At 37.9% G+C, this 21029-nt stretch overlaps 1 protein-coding gene across 2 annotated transcripts in view; it reads right to left on the bottom strand.

Moving 5' to 3' along the window:
* Window positions 1-21029, bottom strand: part of DDX26B (DEAD/H (Asp-Glu-Ala-Asp/His) box polypeptide 26B) — a 62468-nt gene that overhangs the window by 21671 nt on the left and 19768 nt on the right. For both annotated transcript variants that reach the window (XM_011978407.1, XM_011978398.1), the window contains exons 3-9: window positions 15914-16063; window positions 15022-15111; window positions 14610-14793; window positions 14224-14352; window positions 11718-11881; window positions 9167-9319; window positions 5039-5171 (exon numbers count right to left, since the gene is read on the bottom strand). In XM_011978407.1, the coding sequence (XP_011833797.1) occupies window positions 5039-5171; window positions 9167-9319; window positions 11718-11881; window positions 14224-14352; window positions 14610-14793; window positions 15022-15111; window positions 15914-16063 (1003 nt within the window). The remainder of the gene's footprint in view (window positions 1-5038; window positions 5172-9166; window positions 9320-11717; window positions 11882-14223; window positions 14353-14609; window positions 14794-15021; window positions 15112-15913; window positions 16064-21029) is intronic.

The following is a 21029-nucleotide window of genomic DNA, read 5'->3' as shown; positions in this document are numbered from 1 at the left end:
CACCAAAAGCAAGCAGGCGTAGCTATTCTTATATCGGACAAGACAAACTTTAAAGCAACAGTGGTTAAAAGTGACAAAGAGGACGGGCATGGTGGCTCACGCCTGTAATCCCAGCACTTTGGGAGGCTGAGGCGGGTGGATCACGAGGTCAGGAGATCGAGACCATCCTGGCTAACATGGTGAAACCCCGTCTCTACTAAAAATACAAAAAATTAGCCAGGCGTGGCGGTGGACGCCTGTAGTCCCAGCTACTTGGAAGGCTGAGGCAGGAGAATGGCGTGAACCTAGAAGGTGGAGCTCGCAGTGAGCCGAGATCGCGCCACTGCACTCCAGCCTGGGCAACTGAGCTAGACTCCATTTCAAAAAAAAAGAAAGAGTGAGCATTTGAGAAGCTCTAACACCTATTTATGATTTTTAAAAACTTGGAAAAATACAAAGAGAAGGGGAACTCTTTAACCTTTTTTTTTTTTGTGAGATGGAGTTTTGCATTGTCTCCCAGGCTGGAGAGCAGTGGCGTGATCTCGGCTGATTGCAACCTCCACCTCCCGGGTTCGAGCAATTCTTCCCGCCTCAGCCTCCCAAGTAGTTGGGACTACAGGTGTGTGCCACCATGCCCAGCTAATTTTTGTAATTTTTAGTAGAGATGAGGTTTTGCCATGTTGGTCAGGCTGGTCTTGAACTCCTGATCTCAGGTGATCAGACTGCCTTGGCTTCCCAAAGTGCTGAGATTACAGGCGTGAGCCACCGCACCCAGCCAGAACTCTTCAATTTGATAAAGAAAATCTACAAAAGCATTATGCTTAATTGAAGAATGAATAGTGCATAGTCAAGCACTGATGGAACATACATCTTACCACTGCCATTCAACACAGTGCTGGAAGTTCTCTACAGTACAGTAAGGCAAGAAAAGAAAAGAAAAAGCATAAAGATAAGAACAGAAAAGGTAAAACTGTCTCTATTTGCAGGTGACATAATTGTCTACATTGAAAATTTCAGGGAATCTATAAAACTCTCCTACAACTAATAAGTGAGCTCAGTAAAGTTGCAGGATACAATATTAACATAAAAATCAACCGTATTTGTATATACTAGCAGTGAACATGTAGATACCAACATCAAAAATATAATACCATTTGCAATTACTCAAAAAATGAAGTAGGTATAAATATAACAAAATATGCACTGTATTTGTATGCGGAAAACTGCATAACACCAATGAAAGATCAGAAAAGATCTAAATAAGTATTTGCAAGTCACCTATCTGTCAGAGGGCTAGTATCTACAATATATAAAGAACTTCCAAAACTCAACAGTAACAAAAGCAAACAATCTAATTAAAATATAGGGAAAAGTCAGTTCACCGAAGAACATATACAATGGCACATGAGCACATAGAAAGATGGTCAATATTGTTAGCCATTAGGGAAATACAAATTAAAACCACAGTGCTGTATCAGTATACACCTATCCAAATGGCTAAAATTTAAAAAATACTAACACCACCAAAGGCTGATGAAGATGCAGAGAAACTGGTTCACTCATACACTAATAGTGGGAATGTAAAATAGTATAGCTACTCTGGAAAACACTTAAGCTGTTTCTTAAATAACTAAACATGCAACTACCATAGGATCTAGCAATTTCACTCCTGGGCATTTATCTCAGAGAAGTGAAGACTTATGTTCAAACCTGGAAGCAAATGTTTACAGTAGCTTTATTCACAATAGCCAAAAAGCATAAACAACACAGATGTCCTTCAACAGGTGAACAGGTGGAGAATCTGTGGTATATTCATGTCATAGTTTGTAAACTCAGCAGTGAAGAGGAACAAACTATTGATACTTGCAATAACCTGAAGGAATCTCTAGAGAATTACACTGAGTGAAAAAAGCCAATCCCAAAAGGTTACATACTGAATGGTTCCATTTATATAACATTCTTGATATAATAAAATTATAGACATGTAGAACAGATTAGTGGTTGGCAGTGGTTAAGGAGGGGATGGGTACAGGAGGCAGGTAGATGTGGCTATAATAGGGCCTCATAAGGGATCTTTATGGTGATGAAAATGTTCTGTATCTTCACTGCATCAATGTTAATATCACAACTGTGATACTGTACTGTAGTTTTGCAAGATTTCCATTTGAGAAAACTGAGTAAAGAGTATATAGGATCTTTCTGTGTTATTTCTTTTTAAAAAATGTTATTAAAAATTGTGTTTAGGCTGGGTGCAGTGGCTCATGCCTGCAATCCCAGCACTTTGGGAGGCCGAGGTGGGCCAATCACTTGAGGTCAGGAGTTTAAGACCAGCCTGGAAAACATGGTGAAACCTTGTCTCTGCTAAAAATACAAAAAGTAGCTGTGCGTGGTGGTGCGCGCCTGTAAACTCAGCTACTTGGGAGGCTGAGGCAGGATAATCACTTGAACCCAGGAGGCGGAGGTTGCAGTGAGCCAAGATCATGCCCTTACACTCTGGCTTGGGTGACAGAGACAGACTCTATCTCAAAAAAAAACAAAAAAAAACAAAAAAAAACAAAAAAAAAAAACAGAAAAGAAAAGAAAAAGAAAGAAATTGTGATTAAAAACACGTAATACTTACCATCTTAACCATTTTCAACTGTACAGTCCAATAGTGTTAACTGTATGCATATTGCTGTGCCACAGATCTCTAGAGGTTTTTCACCTTACAAAACTGAAACTCAGTTACACACTGAAGAACAAGTCCCCATTTCCCCCTCACCCAGCCTCTGTGTCTATGAGTTTGACTACTTTTAATACCTCATATAAGTGGAATCATACAATATTTGTCATTTGGCTTATTTCACTTAGCATAAGTCCACTAGGTTCATCCATATTGTAGCATGTCACAAAATTTCCTTCTTAAGGCTAAATAATATTCCATTGCATGTATATATACCACATTTTCTTTATTCATTTATCCAACAGTGGAATTTTTTTTTTTTTTTTTTTTTGGCTATTGTAAATAATGCTGCAGTGAACATGGGTGTGCAAATATATCTTCAAGATTCTGGATTCAATTCTTTTGGATATATACTCAGAAATGGGATTGCTGGATCATATGGTTAATTCTATTTTTAATTATTTGAGGTACTTCTGTTTTCCATATTGGTTGCACCATTTTACATTCCCAAGAGTGCACAAGAATTCCAATTTCTCCACATCTTTACCAACACTTCTCATTTTCTGTTTTTGTGATAGTGACCATCCTGAGGGGTGTAATGTAATGCCTTACTGTAGTTTTGATTTGCATTTCTGTAATGATTAGTGATGTTGAGCATCTTTTGATATGCTTGTTGACAATTTGTACCTCTTCCTTGGAGAAATATCTATGCAAGTCCTTTGTCCATTTTTTAAGCAGGCTATTTAGGGTTTTGTTTTTGTTTTGCTATTGAAATGTAAGACCTCCTTATATTTTTTGGAATTTAAGCCCTTATAAGATATATGGTTCGCAAATATTTTCTCCTATTCCACAGGTTGCCTTTTCACTCTGTTGATCATGTTCCTTGATGCACAAGCTTTTAAGTTTGATACAGTCCCATGTATCTAGTTTTATTTTTGTAGCCTGTGCTTTTGAGGTCATCTCTTTTTATATTATTTCTTACAACTGCATGTGAATCTACAATTATCTCAAAATAAAAAGTGTGTAAGTGGTATGCAGTATCTGATCTTCTGTGTCTGGCTTATTTCACTCAGCATAATGTTTTCTAGCATAGTACCTACAGTTAACAATACGGATTGTGTACTTGAAAGATCAGTAAGAGGGTAGATCTTATCAGGGCAGGAGGAAACTCTTGGAGGTGACTGATAGGTTTATGACATAGATTGAGGTGATGGTTTAATGGGTATATACTTATCTCCAAACTCATCAAGTTGTATACATCAAGTATGTACAGCTTTTTGTATGTCAATAGATCAAGTAGATCAAAAAAATGTACTTAAAAATAGAAAAATAATACCATTAACAGTGTAAGTGAAGATTACATAGTCTAATCTCTTCACTTTATAGTTGTGGAAACTGAAGTCATAAAGACATATTTAAGAAAAGGGATAAATAAATCTGCAAAATACAGATACTTTTTTACTGGCAGTCTTATTAATCTGAAAGATATAACCTATATTATATGTTAATGATAATCAGCTCTTAGAAAGAGAACATCCCTCTTAGGTTGGACTAAGAAATAAAGTAGATAGGTTATATAAAATAATCATGCTAATACATTTATAATGACTCATTCTTAAACTTCTTAACTCAACATTTGAAAGTATTGCAATTTCAGTATATTCAATGTATGTTGTATTTATAGCACTAAAAGTCTCATAGTTTTAGTGATCATATGAAAACTTAGTAAAGATTTGACCGTTTTTGCAAAAATTAAGAAACTCCATGAAATAAAAACATTTACAACTTTACAACTAGAAGGATACTGTGCAGTAAGTACTACATTACTCTAAACAGATGTGGCTCTTCAAATAAGGGGAAAATATCTCCACTCCATTTTCATTAGTATCTGAATAACAGCTTCTTGAATTGTTCCTTTTAGAATCTTGCTATGGAAACCACAGCTTCTACAATCACAGTCATTGCAGAATTTGCTCTGGTACCTATTTCCTTAACTCGCTACTCTGCCTAAAACAGATGCCTCAAGAGCATTTATCTTCTGAGGAGAAACAAGCATAAGCCATTACTCCCACCCCATGGTAGCTTTGTTTTGGTATTTTTTGGCCCAAACTATACAAAAAAGCCAAGTGCACTTCAAACTGGGGACTGGGGGTGGGGCGTGCATTGGAAGTTGCAACCTGAAGAACAGCATAAGAATCACACACTGAAGGTCAAGCTTCTCTTCTGTTTGATGTAAAAACAACAAAAAGAAGACAAACAAAACAGAAAACAGTATGCAAATTCTATCCTTTCAAATCAGTTTTTTACTGTCATCTACATTTAAAATGCTTAGTCCATTATGGATTTTTCATTTCCGATGTATTTTAAAGATGATTCAATGGCACATGTTTTACTTACCTAAAAGAGGAAGTAAAACTGGGTAGTTGTAAGGCATCACAAAGAGGTTTACACAAGTTAAAGTCGTACTGGCTTTTAAATAACCAAATGGATATCCAAGTTCATTGTACTTTCCACTGCTAGTAACAAATACCTGAGAAGAACATGAAGTAATGCACAGTGATGACAATAAGGATTTTACATCAAACCAAACCCACAGTAACATTCCATAGCAGCATCTATGGCACAGTTTGATTGTAATTTTAAAATAGCAATAGTGTTTTTAGCCTACGGTTATGTCAAAATATATTATAGTAGGCCAGACTCATGTACTAGGATTACAGGTGGCTCACACTTACAATCCTGGCACTTTGGGAGACTGAGGTGGAAAGACTGCTTGAGGCCACGAGTTTGAGACCAGCCTGGGTGACAAAGGGAGACCTCATCTCTATAACAAATTTAAAAAATTAGCCGAGTATGGTGGCATGAGCCTATGGTCCCAGACCCTTGGGAGGCTGAGGCAGGAGGATGGCTTGAGCCCGGGAGTTTGAGGCTGCAACGAGTCATGACTGTGCCACTGCACTCCACCCTGGGTGACAGAGCGAGACCCTGTCTCAAAAAAATCATACTAAATATGAATGTTCAGATTGCAATTCTTCTATAAATTATATTAAGAAATGAAACTATACTATGCAACAACCATTCAGAGACCACAGGCCACATCAACGGTACCCACATATTTACTTACTTAGCAAAATGAAAAATAAAGCTGAAATACTGCTAAGAGGAAACGAGCCACTAAAACAAATTAACTTCTCAAAAGAACAAGTGGTAACCAATGCAGACTGCGAGGAAAATAGAACATAGTCCCATGCCTGAAGCATGAAATTACAAAAACAAAGCCTACTTAAAGGATTATGTAAACAGTCTTCATTGTACTATTATTAAGTCTTTGCTCTATGCTCTTTGCTGCCTCCTTCCCCTACCCATTTATTCATTTTTCTTTCAATAAATATTTACGGTATTATAATAAGCCAGGCACGGGTGCTAATTATTTTGAGGCAGCAAAGAGATACTTTGGGTCAACCTGGAAGGCATTTCTCTTATAAATTATGCTGGTAGTGGCCAAGTGCGGTGGCTCACGCCTGTAATCCTAGTACTTCGGGAGGCCGAGGCGGGTGGATCACCTGAGGTCAGGAGTTCCAGACCAGCCTGGCCAACATGGCAAAACTCCATCTCTACTAAAAATTGCAAAAATTAGCCAGGCGTGGTGGCGCGCTTGTAATCCCAGCTACTCGGGAGGCTGGGCAGGAGAATCACTTGAACCCGGGAGGTGGAGGTTGCAGTGAGCTGAGATTGTGCCACTGCACTCCAGCCTGGGCAACACAGCAGGACTCCGTCTCAAAAAAAAAAAAAAAAAAAAAAGTTACACTGGTAAACATTCAGTGAAGATTAAAACATTGATCTTCATTCCATGTGACTATTTTCTTACTCCTTATTGATTTCCTGATGTGATTCCTGTATCATCAGCCCCCATACAGTTGATATGTTGTGCTGGGGTCCCCTAGCTGCCATGTTTTCTCTGTTCCATGTTCAGTCTTTGGTCCAAACCACCAATATATACTTTTGGAGACCTGGACCTTTACTTTTCCAAAGTCCTTTGGCAGAATCGTTTACAACAAAAGTCAAACCCTGACGTTTAACAGAATCCATTTACCTTGCTAGTTCTCGCTACCACCAATATCACCTACCAATTCACTACCTTCTTATAATATTAAGTTATCACTAAGAATAAGTTGTTATAATTTATGTAATGTAATTTATGTAATTTATGACCCCACAGAACATGAGTTGTACTAAAACATGAGTCTACTAGATTTTGTGTCATAATTTGAACGATAATAGAAACAGATAACTACAATAAACCATGTTGGATTTTATTTCCTAAGTGTATATATTAGAAGAGAGGAAAAATTCATCAAAGAAAGATTTAAAAAATCACATGCACAAGGCAATCAAGGGTCAGCTCTATGATTCCCATGAAAGGAAAAGCACTGTATTTTGTTTCTTTCTCTCTTTCTCTTTCCTACCTTCCTTGGCCCCTTGAGTTTTTCCAAATTCCTCATCAGCCACAGATTCATAGATTTTTAGGGTTCCAAAGGATCTTTAGAGCTAGTTCAGACAAAATAAGTGCCTCGTGCAAGGCCACATAGTTGGTGACAGAGCTAGGGTTAGGCTCTGGTCTCCTTTGTGGTTTTGCCAAATTTCCTGGCTACCGGTTCATTTTATTCTTTTTCACTACTGCTAATTCATCACATTAAGAATACTCTAAAACAAAGTAACATAAAGTACAGGAAAGAGGCAAATGACATATTTAAGGGGTTGCGCAGGAGCAAGGACAGTATTTCTTAAGTTTCTTGGAAGAAGGTTTCCAAGAAATGTGCTATATAGAAAAGAGGGGTTATTTTAGGGAAAAGCTATAATTTGTAATTTTATTTGCTTTCATTGTAAAAATGTTTTTCAACCCATAAATTCAAAGGTCATATCTTTATTTTAAATTAGCAATCTATTATCCATATCTCTACATTTCTAGCACTTTCGGGGTAAACTGTAAGTATATAGCTCAATGAATGCTCACTAAGTGAAAGTACATGTGTAAACAGCACACGAGTCAAAAAACAGAACATGGCCAGGCACAATGGTTGACACCATCATCCCCGCACTCTGGGAAGCCGAGGTGGGAGGATTGCTTGAGCCCAGGAGTTTGAGACCAGCCTGGGCGACACAGTGAGACTCCATCTCTATTTAAAAAAAAATTTAAAAATTAGCCAGGAATTGTGGTGTATGCCTGTAGTCCTAGCTCCTTTGCGGGGGGCTGAGGTGGGAGGATCACTTTGTTTGAGCCAAGGAGGTTGAGACTACAGTGAGCCACGATTGTGTTACTGCACTCCACCCTGGGCAACAGGCTGGACGCTTCTCAAAACAAAACAAAAAACAAAAAAGAAAAGAATGAAAGAAAGAAACAGAACAAAACCAGACATCTCCTTGTGTCGTCTTCTATCCACTACCTTGCATCCCCCCAAGAGAAACCACTATCCCGACTTCTAACAAAGTAAGTTAGTTTTACCTCTCTCTGAAAGTATATAATACAGAATCACACAATATGTAATCTTTTCTGTCTAGCTTCTTTGCTCAGTATTATGTTTGTGAGATTATTCTGTTTCTTGTGCTTTTACATTCTTGCTTTAAGCCTGTTCCTTTTTTTCTAACTAGTTGTAGCATCTTGAGAGAATTTAAGTAGCTTACAGACAACTTGTAGCAATAATCTCACATTTTAAGATAAAACAGATGGCAGTCTGAAAGTGTTCCTTGCATAAATAGAGCCTAACAGTTACTGATTGCTATAGAGTCCTATATATTAATAGAAGTAGAACATATATCTTTACAGTTTAGAAATAGAACATACATCTTTACAGTGTAGGGCTTTTTTGTTGTATCCACATAAAAAGGCTGTGACTGCCATCTCTGAATTTTTACAAATTAAATTCCATAGGTGACTCTATTAACCAATTAGCAAATCCTTCTGGCTTAAGTGTAATACTTGGAAGAGCCAGTGTATTATATCTCTATGCATTTGTCTCATCCAAGTTGCAAAATCCACACTACACACATTAGTGTGATTTGTACTACAGGATGAAGACTTTTATTATATTACACTAATACAGAAATTAGTTTCAGGGCTTATGGTTCTCTGCCTAATCTATCCTGTACTCCCAATCTGTCAAGTTCAAAGTAAGGGCTACACACCTTGTTTCAGCTGCAGATGCCATACCTGAAGTGAATTACATCCTTTAGATTAGGGATTCTTAAGCTGGGGTCCATGGGTAGACTTCAAGGGGTCCCCCAAACTCTCAAATATACATGTTTCATCAGACTCTATTGCTTTAAATGGCAATGTACAGTAGACTAACGATTCATATTAGTCTGAAATTATTTGCCTGGCCCTGTTGCTTATTTGACAGCATTCGTGAGAAACATTATTAACAGAGTCAGTCCAATCATTTTGAGATTAACCTTTGAAGCTTCTTAAAACAATTCCCAGATCCTAGAGTGGTTACAGACATTCGGCTAATAGGTAAGGATAAGTACCTGCCAGCAGGTATGGGGAGACTTTCGTTCCAAGATATACTGGGTTAAGGGCGAAGGTTCAAGTTCATATTTGTCAAAAGGAAGTTTGTCTATTACCATTGGCTCACAATCTATACAGGAGAACCTCACAACAGGATGAGATGTTCGTGGAGGCTAAAACAATTTTAAAAAAAAAAGCAGAAAAAATGGTTAGGTCTCAAAACAAGCTTATACTTCTGACAATTCTGCAAGTCCTTTTATATTTTGTTACATTATCACTGAGATACAGACTACCATTTTGAGAAAGAAGATTACTAGATCTCTAGGAACCACCAATGGCTTCCACGGGAGGGCTCAGATTCTTTACTATCTACTTGACATTAGGAAGAGGAAAGGTAAATTACAACACTCATAACTAAAATTTCAGTGAGTTGAAAAAAACTGTTTTGAATATGTTTAAGAAGTTATTATCAGTCGTAGGATGAATGTTGAATTTCAGATCTATTTTATGACCTCCAAGAATTCCCTGCCCTTCATTCCTTTGTACCATGAGGTTACAGATAGTCCAGATACGTTGGGAATGAAGAAATCCATGCAACTTTCTAATAAGGTAATGAGAGGGCTAAAGCCATGAACAAGCAAGATGAAAAACAGTAGAGGGATGGAAAGGGCAAGATAGAGACTGATAAAGAGCCAGTCACAACGCCAGGGCCCAGATGAATTTTTGCAGCATTGCTAACACCAACGTGTTTGCCTTGAATAGCTGGAGCTGGGGATGCTTTGTGCTGGGCTCCGAAGGCCTGTGTACCTGGGGTACTGGAGCAGATTAATGGAGAAGCCATTTAAGTAACAGGTTTAGCTTGTGTGATTGGAGAGCACCAGAGAAATAAAGGCGAACAGCAAGGGCAACATGGAGAGAGAGGGACACAGGACAAGTCCCAGAGACAAAGTAAGAAGTGGGTCAGCCTATTCTTATTGAGAAATCTGTAAGGCTAATATGAATATGATAAAATATCTCTGCTTTCTTTATAAAAACATATTCATTTGCCTTTATAATTTACAATTTTAAGATGTTTGGGGGTTGAGAAAAATAGCTCTTAAATGAACTTTTAAAGATGGAGGACAATGTATTACAGTTAAAATGTGGTGTATTTTGTGTGTATATCTATCCATAGAATGGTTGATACAAACAAACCAACAGATCTAGTGTGCTTCACAATTTACTGGCGTGTTTGTGTTTTGCCTCTTCATGTTGATTATCCTTAAGGTAATAGAAGAGAATATGACTGATTAAACTTATCAGAAAAAATAAACAAAATTTAAAAAGAAAAAAAAAAAAGATGGAGGAATGGTAACATGAGCTATGTGTGAATTACTTGTAATGTCTTTTATTCTATTTTGTTTTTTCCCGAGTTAGTTTTAATTAACCTCGTAAAAGGTTTCTGACTCCTTAGATTTGAACAGGTAAAAATGTAATAAAGACAAGAGTGACGACTTGTTGCTAAGAAAAATGAAGTAAATTTGCCATAAAACCTATATTCTGGAGTTTGGAAGGGCTGACGTTTTGCAGGCGTAACACCTTGAAGCCCTGAGGAGAGGAGTGGGACATTTACCCTCACCCACAGCAGGGGCCGAAAGGATTCTTCAGTCTTACATTCAGGTCTTTCATGGCCACTTCTGAAAAAAGCGCAGAAGCCTAAAAGCAGTAATCCAGGAGAAAATGCAATTCACTGTCAGAAATTTCTAAAACTGAGACAGAATATAGATTAACTGAACCAGGAAGATGTTAAATAGAAGAAGTAGTGATTTGTTTGTGTCCCCTCCTGAGCCCACACTAGGGAGATTACTCAGGCCTTCTTACAATTTGGGGAACGGGAAAGAAAAGAAAAGAGAGAGTGGGTTTCATACCATCTCCCTTATTACTAGACACTGCCCTCCCTCCAAAAGAAAGGCCAATTGATTTGGCACTAGGAGCAACTATAATAGCAAAGTCTCTACTACCAAATGCAGTGACCAAAAAGACAAGTTCTTGCTTAGAGATTATTTTTTAAATATTGATTAATTACCCATCATTGAAAGGTATATTGCTACAAAAGTCCATTGATGACAAAAAGATGACAAGTAGGAAGAAGTAGAATTTTGAATATGCTTTTAATATGTTCCCAGAACCTATCCAAGGTATAAACTATGTTCAAACTTCCTGAGGCTGTGCATGAAAACCAAGGCCAGTACATTTTAGACATTGTGTTTGCCACATAAATCAAGTCAGCTGCTCTGAAATGAAAACCAAGTAACAGATTATAACAGCATCAAAAACAGCAATGTTTTAACATCAAAAAGGGCAGCTCAAGTGGCAAAGGCAACTGAAGAATGACAAGTATCAGAAAATAAAGGAACTCCTTTGATTTTACGCACAAAGCTAGACTTCCAGTAAGAGATAGAAGGCAAAGGAGGGAAGACTTACTTGTCTGTGGCATGGCATAAAGGCCTCAAAGCTATTTTAAAAGGTTCACTGTAATCAGAAAATTGAAAATCCAGAATGATGTTTACCTTTTTGTTTTATGACACTTACTAGTGAAGGTAAATTCTGATCTGGCCAAAAAGATTCTGGAATTGGCCAATGTCCAACAGGAACACCAGTTTTAGAGTTAGGTCGTACATAAATGAGCTTATGACAACTATGCCATGGCTGAGCAGCAAATGAATTGCTTGGCCTAGATGAATCCATAAGTCCATCTAAAAGTTAAACAAAAGACAAACTAAGGTGTGAATTTCCTTTTACAGCTGCTGATCTTCTTGTACAAATTTTCCAGCTGAAAGCAAAGTCCCAAATAAAACAAGAACAATGATTCATGAAAAATGAAAGAAAAAAAAAAGTAACTCTACTAGGATTTCTAAATGTTCTCTCTAGCAACTCTTTTCATCTAATCTGTCTCTTCTAACCCAACACCCCGCCCCCCACCATTCTTAACCTAGTAAGAGAATATGCAGTTATGCACAAAACTATGGTAAAACTGGTTTTAAATTTTCTGAGACTCGTACACATACATTAAAAACATCAAAACACTACAGTTATTTTTCAAGAATTCAATTACTAAATTAGGCAAATGAAATTGTTCACTCCCTGGTATAGTTTTCACATTTCTGGAATTGACACAAATAGATCATCAATTCCATTTATATATTCTTTCTATTTCCAAATACATGAAAAAAAGTGTTCTTTGCCAAACAATTAGACCCAATGACCACAAAGGCAAAATAAAAACTAGCCAAATTCACTTAAAGATATAAGAAATGCAGACAATGTGTATATAGTTGAGGGGAGCACAAAGCAAACACATCAAGTTTATCATGGGCTAATTCACTATGGTTTCTCCATCCACCATCAAAATTCCATGGACAATAGGTGCTGCATAATGCTGAATAATGTATCCTGAATGCATTTTAATGATTTAAACTAGCATATTTCATTTCCTTCCTCCTTCTCCCCCTCACCCCAAATCAGGGCAAGGCAGACTTACATAACCTTTCAATGATAATATTTGTAAAAGATATGTTTTAATGATTTCAGTCTCATTTTTCTTAAATTACCAGTCATTTGAATAACTTATTTAAGCATTACTTTAAACAAGTAATTTCTTTAGACTAGGAGATTTAATGGGTCTACTGTGCACTAGGGAAAAAGACATGTAATGGCTTTGGAGGACCCCCCTTAGGTTGAGTTCACAATTCTGACAATGTGTATTTTTCTGAGGAAAGGGTTCTTCACTTTCATCAGAACCTGAAAGGTTAAGAACTCTGGACAAAGGAGAACTGGAGCTAGAAAAAAAATCTGAGCCATTTACATGACACCAGATCCCACTAGGACTTCAATATGTAAGTTCCCAGTTTATGCTAAGATAGTGAGCACGAAATTTTGGATTGCTAGCAGTATAACATGCCCTTCCTACACAGCTAATTTAAAATAGGCTGTGGAGCCTCAGTCTTTTATGGCAGATGTTCTTAACTTGGAGGTCCAAAAAATCCCTGAGATTATATACAAAATTGTGGATGTGTTACTTATGTCTGTATTTATAGGGAAAGGGGTCTATATTTTTTCCAACAGCTTCTCAAAAGGATGAGGAACTAAAGAGCAAAACAACAACAGTAACAACAACAACAAAAGATCAGGAGCCACAGGATCCACTGCTTCAGACAGAAATGTATAGATTTCTGCCCTTATGCATTTGACCCCTTTGTTCTTGGTCAAGGCAATTAAAACATATAAATCAGGCTAGACAAGCACTGTGGTAATAATGGAAAATATACACACACACACACACACACATACATACACATGGAATTCCTAGGAGCTCTGTTCGTGCAATGCATTACCATGGAAGTCTTGCAATGCATTACCATGGTGCTTGTTTAGTTCCCTGATCCCTCTGAAATCCATCTGCATTCAAGTGATCACAAACATCCATTCACAAACTATCTGGAGATTCACTACAATTTAACTTCCCCTATGCAAAAGTCACCCTACTTTCATCAATTTTTGGATGTCAAACTTTCTGTGAAATCTCATTTGGAGAAAAGGTTGCTCAACCCTTAACTTCAAAGTGAAAAAGTGACCGGGAAAATACTAGTGTAGGATCTTAGAGAAGATGAGCAGTTCCTGGATAAACATTCATAATTTCTTGCTGAGGTGCAGAAACTAACACATATTTCATAAAGATGGCTTAGCATATTTGGCACTCACAAAACAAAAACCAGATTATTATTTAAGTACATACCATAGTGAATCTCCAGACATTTTGTGAATAGAGAAGTGAATGAGTCAGTGCAATCCAAAGACTGGGACCAGAGAATATAAAATGCACCAGGAAAAGGAAACACATTCTTAGGAACATCCAACATGAAATTAAAGTTGTTAGAATTTGGCTACCTGACACATATACATAGGTAGTTGTTTGGATGGATGTTTGTAACCACTCAAATGCATGTGGATAGTGAAGACTGTGTCTATAATAATTTATTTAATGTCTTCTCATTCTCCTATATAACACTTTAGGGTTAAAAAAGTTTATCTACTATACCTTCTCCAATAGGAAGTGGATCTGGTCCTGTTTTTTCAAAATTAATAACTACACCACTCTGAACTTTTTGAACTAGAGATTCTAAACATTGATTCAACATTCTTTGTGTTCTCACACAGTAGGAGCGACCTATCCCAGAAGGAAAAATAAACAGCACAAGTTTGATCAAATAAAATATAATTTCATAATAAGCATTTTAAAATCCTAAAATATAGCTTGAAATAATCATAACTACATTGGCAGCAAGTATCATACCAATGATGACTTTAAGCAACAGAGTTAAAAGGCTTTGAAGGAAAACAAGTAAAGATTGGATATGGCATTTAATGAAAAATATACTCTATGCTCTGAATTTTTCCTTCAGAAACGTTAAATATTGCCAATACCTCCTGTGACTTCACACATCTGTGTGATGGCAGATTCATCAGTTGGTACGCTCCCTAGTTGCTCTGGTTCGGTAGAAGCCACTCCAGGCAAACGCAATACCAGGGCAAATAACCTTTGATCCCAACGAAAAGGTTCTTTGGTTAGTTCACTTCCAGGCAGAGGGGAATTCAAAGGAAGATGGAGCTGATAAGGCAAAAATGTGAAAAGGTTCATCATAACAACCCATATAAAAATGAAGAAAGAATTAAAGGGTTGACTTTTTCTTTCATGTAACTCAATAAAATTAAGCAATCTTTCAAGGATTACCAAGATGGGTGATTTGACCAAACTTATTCTTAACTGGAAATGCCTCCCACAGAAATAGCTACATGTTCCCTGCCATTTAAACAAAATTAAAAAAAAAAATCTCACCTCTTCTTGAACACCAGCAGTACTTGTTAACTTGTTTCCATCTGTGATGGTAATTAAAATAGATGGTTCTAAAAAAAATGGATTTCTCCCCTAAAATACATTTAAAAAGCATTAGAGCCATGTAAAGTAATAGAAGTGTATTTAAACTTTTACATTTGCCTTGCCAATGATCTCTCAAGAATATTATAAAATTTGTCTGGATAAATAAGGAAGAAATGATCAGGGAACGAAATAGGTGGGAATCAAAATAACAACCCCTGAAGAGGTAATATTCAGTATAAACTGAGAAATTCTTATAATTCAGTAACTCCCCAAACCATTAACATTTAAATACCTCTCTCACTCTGCTTTCCAAGTAATCATAAAATAATATTACAAGATTATACTGGCATTATCATCCACCCTCATGAATCATTCACTTGAGTCAAAATCCTGGCACAGATAGGACACTAGTGACTTACGTGCTGCAACCTGGAGAGTGACTCTGGTTACTGTGAGCACAGACTTTAGAGGAGGAAAGGACAATGGGAGCAACAGCAAATGCTACTCTGCCTTCTTATCCTAGAGCTTTTTCATCAAATTGGGAGGGGCAGAGGAGTTAAGGACACTGAAAGTTTCTTTCCAATTATCTTGTTCCGATATTTCTCAGCCGTTTATTCACATCATTCTCAAACATCTGATTATCTCATAGTAGACAATTTTAGCTATTCTATTATCAAGCCATATACAAGAACCAAAAGAAGAGGGATTTTTTTAAAGTATATATTTAAAAGGTAATATGAATCTCATTTTTGGAGGTTATGAAAAGTAGCAGAAAACCATGCCCAATTTTAAATTCTTACCCCAAGCCACCAAAATAAATTAGCTGTACTCACTCAAAATTTTTTTTTACCTGTCCATAATTGTCTATTCCAGATATTAATCTATTGAGATTTAACAAATCAAATGAGGATCTTAGAGCCTGACCAAGAGTAGTCAGTCCAGAAGCCTGAAGATTTTTTAGTTCGCTCATGAATGTTGCATGATTTTCCTTCCAACCAGCCTGCAAACCAAACATTTACAAAGAATTTCTCAATTACACAATGAACAATATATAAAGTACAAACATAAACAGCAAGTATCAAAACTCTAAGAAATTTACCACTCCTTAACCTAATTCTATTCTATATCTTCACTGATCAGGTAGAACTAAAGCAAGCAGTTTCGGAAAGACCTGCTAGCTCTAATGATCAACTGCAAAGAACTGAAGTCAAAAATACTTCGTCCATTATGGCTGAAGGACTGTGGCTCAAGAGGTCCAGTTTTCTGTTCAGGCAGTTTTCTGCCAACACACGTTACCCTAGCTTGACATTGATGGTAAGCATGGAGTAAGGGGCAGAGGAAGGAGTAGTTATTTTTTAAATGCATTGTCCTTGGTAGAGACAAACAATTAGTCATACTGACTGTCTGAGCTACATTAATTCTTCTAACCAAGATTCTTCCACCCAAGCAATATTTTCACTTTTAAGCAAGAGTAAAGAGGGAATAATAGGAATAGAGCCACACTTATTTGGATATAACCCTTCTGGCATCTTCAAGCATTCAGAAAGCCCAAGATCTAGAATAAGAGGAGAAAGAAAAAGAAACAAAAAGTTTTGGCAAAGAAGCAGCGTCCCCTAGCCACGCCCAGCAGCTATGAACAGCAGCAAACAACCAAAGATCCAAGGTCAACAGCCAACATGCTGTGATTGATTGCTCTGTAGAATAGAAGGAAGGAAAGGCTCGTGCTGACTGGTCTGAGATGGGTATAGAAACAAAGCAGCAAAAAAATGCTGAGAAGAGAAGCTAAAAGAAGAAGGTGGCAGCTAACAGGAAGTCACAGAGGAATGGGCCAGCAAGAAAGAGAGAAGACGGCACAGCTTGGCAACAGAGTGGAACAGCCACTTGAGCCTCGGAGAGCCTGAGAGCAGCAGTGTGATATGCTAAATGCTGAAGTTATGCCAACCAGGCCAGTACAGTGGGAGGTGGAAAACAAGAGCAAATGGTACCGAGATAAACCAAACCATTTGAATTTCACATTTAGCTGAAGGCATATAGTCCATTATCCATGCAACTACATCAAACACTCTTTTCTGGTTTCATGGTCTTCCAGAGCAATTTGGATTAGTAGAATGACTGAGAAGTAAGAAAGGGGTCAGGTTATTGGCTATGAACCCTGTTATGAAATACCTGTGTGACCTTGAGCAAACCAGTTGGCTTATTAGGACCTAAGTTGAAAAGGAGGATGATCTGATAAGCAGGGACACTGTGTAAGGCTGAGAATACCACCTCGCAGTCATTCACATCGTAATCTGTGAGAGTGGCGCCCCCTAGGGTTAAACAGAACACAATCTGCATAACCCTACAAGGTGAAGGTGATCTTGGTTAAGATTCACTCCAGGTCCAATAGCTGGCGATTCTTGTGAAATTAAAGATGTACTTAGCTTGTTGTCTTTTATTTTAATATTCCTAACATATCCTATAAGTCGAAGCATTTAAAGGTTAAAACTTTCCAGGTGCTCTTTTGGTCAAATTGTATATATATGACTTTTAGCACTGGAAATATAGGGAATGAGAATAACTCTTTATGGCCCAAGGAAAATCTTATTGGACTAGATAAACTAAACTTTAGTGAAAAGGAAGCATTATGGTTTAAAGTGTCCTTTCAAATACCTGGAACTATGAGTAGTTGATTATAAATCATACAGAATTAGGAAGTTAGATTTCTTCTTTGGGGTAGAAGAGAAAGGTGTACATTTGGGTGCAGGAGAGGATCAATTCTTTCTTGTATTTATTCAACAATTTTTTTACTGACAAACTATGCTATACTTGGCAGAATGCTACGTGCTGGGGATATAGAGAGGAATGAACTCTTGAGGGGTTCCTGCTACAAAGGAATAAGAGATGCATTTATGGAGACTGAAAGAACAAGTGACCAGAGAGTGAGGGAAGGCTTCTCACTGAAAATGGGACATTTGAGAAAGCCTGATGGGATGAAGTGAAGATCATGAGACTCACTGATGTGAGGGGTGGAGGGGACTGTGCAAGAGAAGAGAACAGATAAAAGGATAGGACTTACTTGAGAACCACCAGTAATCTGATTATCATTGCTCTGGGCACATGGCAGGAGGCAAGGCTGATTAAGATAATTTGGGTTCTGACTATAAAGTGCTTTGTACACCATGCTCAGCAGACTGGATTTTATCTGCTGGCCCTGGGAAGAACTCAAGGTTTTAAATCCGGGGAGTGGTATGATCAGATCTGTATTTCACTAAGATCTCTGCTGGTAGTTGGAGAATAAATTGTGGGGTGGAAGGGAGGCTGAAGCTTGAGGCAGGGAAACTGGTTTGGAGACTGCTGAAAGAGCTTATGAGAAAAGTGATGAAAGCCTGAGTTAGGGCAGTGGGGATGGAGAGGATGTTGCAGATTAAAGAAGTATTTCAGAGGAGCAGTCCTAAGGATTTAGTAGCTAATTAGAGGGACAGGTGAGAGAGAAAGGGTCATGCATTATGTTGAAGTTTCTGGCTTTCGCAAACTTGTAATGGTGGGCAGGGGTCCTTTACCCTGAAGCCATTATATAAAATTGATTCTTGTTTTTGGAGTTACTTCGTTTAGCTATCTTATTTCCACACTGGAAACAACGGTTATATATCAAATTTGAACTCCTGAAGGGCCATGTGGTAGTTCAAGGTATAATTTTAAAAAACTAGTGGACTGTTTGGTTTGGTAAAGGGCTAGGATAAGATTTGGGTACCACTTTATGACTCATCATGATTTAAAATAATGTGTCCTGATTGTTAGTGGTGTTATTCATCAATCTGTCTTCAAATTTTCCTTTAGAATATGGAATGAAAGCATTTTACAAATATTAATAGTTTTCTTCCTTCCCCTCCCTCCCTTCTCTCCTTCTCTCTCACTCTCTCTCTCTGTCTTTTTCTTTCCTTTTTTTTTTTTGAGATGGAGTCTCACTCTGTAGCCCAAGCTGGGGTGCAGTGGCACGATCTCGGCTCACTGCAACCTCCACCTCCCAGGCTCAAGCGATTCTTGTATCTCAGCCTCCTGAGTAGCTGGTACTACAGGCGTGTGCCACCATGCCTGGCTAACTTTTTGTATTTTAGTATATTCAGGGTTTCACCATGTTGCCCAGGGTAGTCTTGAACTCCTGAGCTCAGGTGATCCACTTGCCTTGGCCTCCTATAGTGCTGTGATTACAGGAGTGAGCCACTGTGCCCGGCCCAGATATTAAAAGTTTCTGTATCTAAATCTCTGACATTGTTTTTAGGTTAATTCCTATTCTTTGCAATGAATTGGATGATATGGGAAATTTTTAATGCCACTCCTACCTCAGTACTACAAAGTACGTAGGCTACATTTACTACCAAGAGCAATTAACTCTTTGGTAGGGGTCCAGCTCCCTATATCAAGAGAAGAACCAAATGTCCCTACGTCCATTGCTCAACATGCTGAAGGAAAAAAGGCCCACAGATTTATTGAAGTATTTAGAGAATCTTATTAATGTGATAAATTTCTTCCAAAAAGATAATTATAAAGAGATAGTGAGTATACATTAAATTACTTTACTCCAAAGATATTGTATTCTTATGTTAGTAAAAACCTTCACTCCTGATAATAACTTCCATACATTCTTACAGAACTTTACTGTTTACCAAGCACTTTCACACTTCACATTGGCTTAGGACAACCCTATAAAATAGGCATGGCATTAACATCCCTATTTTAACAGACAAGGAAGAAGTGAAACACAGTTATGTCTTGTTTATGTGGTGGCAAGTCACATTCTACAGCTGCACTATCTGATACAGTAGCTTTTAGCTACATGTGGTTATTTAACACTTGATGTATGGTTAGTTTGGATCAAGATGTGATGTAAGTATAGAATGCATTTGGCATTTTGAAGATGCAGAACAAGAAATGCCAAAATCTCATTATTTTTGTACTGATTACATGTTGAAATGATAATGTCCTAGATATTTTTGGTTACATAAAATATTTTAGTAAAATTAATTTTACCTGTTTTTACTCTTTACTGTGGCTAGTAGAATTTTTTAAATTATGTGTATGACTGGCATTGTATTTCTATTGGACACTGATGTTCCTAAAAGACCTGAAGTTGAGGTATGAGAGCCTGGCCTTAAAAGCAGCAGACAGTAGACACACTACAGAATCCAAGGCGGGGTAAACAGGAAAATCAGTCTGATAGTTACATACAGGACAGCCTGGAGGAAGGTGAAGCTGTAGTCAGAAGAAGCTAGGAGGTTTGAAGCCAGGCGCGATGGCTCACACCTGTAATCCCAACACTTTGGGAGGCAGAGGCTGGCAGATTGCTTAAGCTCAGGAGTTCGAGACCAGCCTGGGCAACATGACAAGGCCCTGTCTCTTCCAAAAATACACACACAAAAATATAGCTGGGTATGGCGGTGCGCACCTGTGGTCCCAGCTACTCAGAAAGCTGAGGCGGAAGGATCACTTGATCCCAGGAGGTGGAGGCTGCAGTGTGCCATGATCATGCCACTGCACTCCAGCCTGGGTGACAGAACCAGGGCCTGTCTCAAAAAAAAAAAAAAAAAAGGAGGGGGAAGATGAGGGGGGCAGGAGGAGGAGAAGGAGGAGGAGCAGCAGCTAAGAGGCATGAATAGTAAGTCACACCTAGGGAATCAAGACCTGAATTCGTATGGAAATACAGATGAAAGAGTTAAATGAGAAACATGTGAAACAAATAGGACAGGACTTGGTGACAGAGCATGGGGCCAAAGGACAGACAGTAAAAGATGATTACAAGAGGCCTAAAGAATGGAGGTTTAGGACAAAGGAGTAACTTGGGATGGGTAAAATCTTAAGCTAAGGGTTTATTATCTTCACAGGTCAAATTTTAAAAGTCTCTCCGAGGTAAAATAATCATGATGATGACTAAGGATAGCTAATATTTATCAGTGCTTATATGCCAGGAACTCACTTATACTAAGCATAGC

The sequence above is a fragment of the Mandrillus leucophaeus genome, unplaced genomic scaffold (genome assembly GCF_000951045.1).
Source record: "Mandrillus leucophaeus isolate KB7577 unplaced genomic scaffold, Mleu.le_1.0 Scaffold1032, whole genome shotgun sequence".
Lineage (NCBI taxonomy): Eukaryota > Metazoa > Chordata > Mammalia > Primates > Cercopithecidae > Mandrillus > Mandrillus leucophaeus.
Note: the sequence above shows the minus strand (reverse complement) of the source record. Positions and strands in the feature narration are given on the sequence as shown.